Here is a 4500-nt window from a genome sequence, read left to right as displayed (position 1 = left end):
TTTCCCTGCTTTGAAAGAGGTACTGACTGTCCTTTATGAAGTGTCACAGTGACTTCATTTATCTGTGACTGCCATCGTAAGGGCAGACATTAGAGTAGTTAATGTTTCCAGGCTGAATTTTTTCAGTCTAGTCCCTTCAGGTACTTGACCTGAGGGACCATTTCTCCAGCGTCCCTGACTGTCATTGCGCTCCCATTCTCCCCACAGATGCAAGTATGGATGTCCTTCGCCAGGTCATTGTCCCTAGGGAGCTCTGCCAGAAATTCCTCCAGCTGGCTGATGCCAACACGGTCCGGGGTGTGGAGACGTGTGGGATCCTCTGCGGTAAGCTGGTAAGGTGATAATCCTGACTGAGATCCTGGAAGTGGTGCAGGGTCTTTTTTGTCAAGGTGCAGTAGGTTTGAAAATGGCTAGAGGACCCTGATTTTTGCCACGGAAGGCTGTAGTGCAGTTTCATTGATGACTAGGCTTTCATGTGAGCGTTAGGGGTGATCTGCCTCTCCTTTTCCTCACGTTTACGTTAGGATTTCCTCACACTGAGGTGCCAGCCACCGAGTCCCCATGGGTGTCCAGCTTCCTCTCTCCTGTTGATGACTCTCTGCTGGGTACCTGCCTCAAGCATTCCCGCGTTGCCGGTGACAGGCAGCTCCGGTGACACATCCTGTTGGTACCAGCGGGACTAAGGTGCCCCAGCAGGGAACTAGGACTCTCACCCAGACGAGACTGTGCAACGCCGACTGGAGACAGTCAGTTCTCCCTCAAAGAGTTTGCGTGCACAGGTTTCTATTGGCAGCTCTAGCCTATCTCCCCTGAGTCACTTGGAGCTGCTTTGCTTGCAGAAGTTTGCTTTGAAATGAAGTTATCTGATGTAGCAACTGTCTGCAATCCAGCTGCTTCCAGACACTTGGTGATTATGTAATTATGAGGCATCATCTCCTAGTGAGTGGAGAGATTTGCTTCGGTGGGTGTCCAGGACTTCTCTGAGCTCTTGTGGCTGTTCTTGCACAGCAGGGAAAGTTAAATAGAAAGCCATGGGTCATGCTCAGACTCAGAAAATCCTGTGACTCCTTTGTCAGTAACTTGCAGTTACCGTTTCTGTGACCTGTAAATGGATGGTAGATGCATCCATGGGCTTGTTCCCAGAGCTGCTGTTCCCCTGGCTGGGCCCCTGAGTGATGAACGCAGAAGTGCTGCGTTCCCAAAGCTTAGGAAATTACCTTTGCACCAGTGGGTGGCAATAGTGCTTCCTGCTGGGGGGTGTCCGGTCGATAACAGCCTCCCTGTGCTGCCTTGCAGATGAGGAACGAGTTCACGATAACCCACGTCATTGTTCCCAAGCAGTACGGAGGCCCCGATTATTGCAACACGGAGAATGAGGAGGAGCTCTTCATGATCCAGGATCAGCATGGCCTTGTTACGCTAGGCTGGATCCATGTGAGTGTCTTGTTACCGTTTCACTTCCCAACTGGCCTTACATTCAGCCGGGAGGGAAAGGGGTGTGTGGAGCAGGGCTGGTGGAGGAAAATTTACTGGAGGAGATGGCATGGAGCAGGCAGCATCCTCTGGTTGGATTTTTCCCTCTGGTGCAATCTCGGTCACTGCTCGCGCTGCTGGGGAAAGCCAGGCCTGTTTTAAGTTTGGGTCCCTTCCTAAAGCATCAGGCCCTCTGAAAGTGGGATATTAGGCGTGAAGCTTGTGGCTCATCCAGCCAAAAACTGACTCCAGAGGCACTGTCAGGGCATCCCGAGCTCCTGCTGTTTGCGCAGGCCTTCTCCCGTGATGCGTCCCTGTAGTAGCGCTGCTTTTCGCAGGCAGCTGTGTGCTGCTCTGCTGTGGGATGTGCCAGTTCCAGATTCCTCCGCTGGCTTCAGCGCTGCCCTGCTGCCTGTCCCCGCGGAGCCTTTGGCAGTCGGATCGGTGCCAAGCAAAATGTTTGGTGCTGCTGAGTAATCTCTCGAAAGCAGCAGCTGCCTCGCAGGCTTTGACAAATAAATGCCTGCTGCGTGTGCCTGATAATGTGCGGGATGTCTGCTTTTGGTGTTAACTCTTCGCTGACAGCCCTGCAACATCCAGGGACCCTTGAGAATCCTTTTGACCTTTCTGCTGGTCTTGGCAACAAAAACCTAATCAGCATAAGGGGAAAAAAGAGAAAGACCTTTCAGCAAGAGTTAGGCTGTGAAATCTAGCTGTCAGCTGGAGTTGGGTAAGGTGCTGGTTGTCTGTGATCGTGTACAACCCTTGGCCATGTTGGTGCAATGTGATATCTTGAAGTGCCTTGGCAGTATGTTACGTGCCTGGTAGTGCTGTGCCCCAGGGGTAGCTGCACTTCAGAAACGTGTGAAGTGCCCTGTAGGGAGGCGTGCACGAAAGCAAGGACAGCGTTGTGCCTTAAAGTGTGACTTTCTGTGGGATATGGCTGGAAATGTAGAACTCCTCCTGTACTTATTCCAAATGGAAAAGAGGAGCAGATGTTTTGGGGCCATCCAAAGCCATTTTCAGTGTGCGAGCATGTCCTCTGTGCCATCCAAGGAGCCACACGTGTCTTCTCTGTTACAATCTTCTCTTGGCAGCCGTGATCCCTTTGGACTAGTTCTCCAGCCCTGCTGTAACCTCCTCTCTTCTGTGCTGCCCTATGTTTCAGACTCACCCCACGCAGACAGCCTTCCTCTCCAGCGTCGACCTGCACACGCACTGCTCCTACCAGATGATGTTGCCAGAGTCCATTGCTATTGTGTGTTCTCCAAAATACCAGGAGTAAGTGTGGAGGTGGGGTGGGGAAGGCCTTTCCCTCTGCCTGTGTGGCCCAACCAAGATTGGGCAGGAGGTCTAGCCTCGCCAGAAGGTATTGAAGGGCTCTTTACCATGACCTGTTGGATTCCTGATGTGGGAGTAATGTCATGTCACACAACGAAAGCTTTACCAAAAGAGACTGGAAGAGCATGTGTGATTCGACAGCTCTTCTGGGCTGGTTTGGGGAGGGTTGCCCACTTGTGAAAGGAGACCAGCCTGCAGCTGTAGAGCTGGGGAGAGGAGTGTCCCAGGCAGAGGTGCGTCCCACAGCATGCATCTCCACTCATCTCGAGCAGGAGCAGACTCAGGCATGCTCCTTGAGACGCAGAAGGCAGTGCTTCTGTCTGCAGAGGCTTGAGCTACCCAGAGCCTGTGTTTATTTGCTCTAGGACGGGGTTTTTCAAGCTGACAGAGCATGGCCTGGAGGAGATCTCTTCCTGCCGGCAGAAAGGATTCCACCCGCACTCCAAAGACCCCCCTCTCTTCACTGTAAGTCGCCTCACGAGGCAGCGGGGACTGTAGGACTGTGAGTCGGCATATTGGACACTGCACTTATATTGGTATCTGTGTCGAGGCGCTAGGCTGTGAGCCAGGACGGGAGGGTCAGCCTGGCAGGGGCTTGTCTCTTCCTAGAGCTGAGCTGCAAAAGCTTTCTGATCTGTTAGCACGTGTTGGAGGTGCGGTGCAGAGCACTTCTCTGCCGAAACAGGTCAAGACAGCAGCAAAGGCTTGTATTAGGGAGGTTTCTATTTGTGTCCCGGCCTGGTCCCTGTGTGGCACCGGGCAGGGCACTAGTTCCTGGTCTGAGAGGGTTGTTCTGTGAAGGATGCTGGATGCAGGTTGTGTCAGGAGGTACAGACTCACCTGAGCTGTGGGAACATCTGAATAACACCCTGTCTGCTCTTTCTCTTCCAGACCTGCAATCATGTGTCAGTAGTTGAGAGAGACGTGGTCCTGATGGATCTCCGATAGGCCTCTCGCATTAACCGTTTACAGAAAACCATCTACCTTCCTTCTAGGCCTAGGGAAATGTTTGTTTTTCCTCCTGTAGCAGATGATTTCTACTGTGTAGTGATCCTTCCCCTTCCTCCCCCAGTAATCGCGGTGAAATCGGTACCCTGACCTCAGAGGGAGCATGTGAAACCTCAGTGCATCTGGCTGGAAAAGTGGTGCTGAGGTTCAAGGTGTGGGGAAAAGCTAACGGGAAACTCAAAGACAGAAGCGAACACTGAAGCAATTGTTTAATACTCTAATCTGTGGCTTGAACAGCATCCTGCTGGGAGGGTCCCCGTGATCTGCTGCAACCACATGCTGTGGAAACCTCTTCAAGTGCTTTCCAAACTGGGACTTGCCCAAACTAACCCATGCTTTGTTTTGCCTCTCTCTCTGGGTTGCTCTGGTCTCAGTGCAGCTGGCTAGAGTAGATGAACCTTTGCTATAATTTAATCTTAAACTTTCCTAACCCCTCTCACCCCATGCAAGAGCTTATCTCTGCTGAGCTGGAGCGAATCCTGCTTGCTGCCACTCAGGTCTTTGCCCGGTGAGGTAAGAAGGGGCCCAGCCTCCTTTGGGAACCCCTATTTCAGCATTTTGGGGGAGAAGGTGCTGAATGCGGCACTGCTTTGCACAAGCTGCTTCATTCCAGCAGTGGTGAGGGGTGTCTGGTTACCTTATTCCTTTTCCTGGATGGAGGATTTGCACCAGCCCTTG

At 52.3% G+C, this 4500-nt stretch overlaps 1 protein-coding gene across 1 annotated transcript in view; it reads left to right on the top strand.

The window, feature by feature from the left end:
• The window catches only part of STAMBP (STAM binding protein), a gene marked incomplete at its 5' end in the record, with an annotated part of 5618 nt that extends 1758 nt beyond the window's left edge, over window positions 1–3860 (top strand). The window contains 5 exons of the mRNA XM_010294118.1: window positions 208–332; window positions 1297–1434; window positions 2642–2754; window positions 3180–3279; window positions 3706–3860. Coding sequence (XP_010292420.1) covers window positions 208–332; window positions 1297–1434; window positions 2642–2754; window positions 3180–3279; window positions 3706–3762 — 533 coding nt within the window. The remainder of the gene's footprint in view (window positions 1–207; window positions 333–1296; window positions 1435–2641; window positions 2755–3179; window positions 3280–3705) is intronic.
• Between the last annotated feature and the right edge of the window lie 640 nt (window positions 3861–4500).

Source organism: Phaethon lepturus, unplaced genomic scaffold, assembly GCF_000687285.1.
Source record: "Phaethon lepturus isolate BGI_N335 unplaced genomic scaffold, ASM68728v1 scaffold34809, whole genome shotgun sequence".
In the NCBI taxonomy this organism is placed as follows: Eukaryota; Metazoa; Chordata; class Aves; order Phaethontiformes; family Phaethontidae; genus Phaethon; species Phaethon lepturus.
This window is presented reverse-complemented; position numbering and strand designations above follow the sequence as displayed.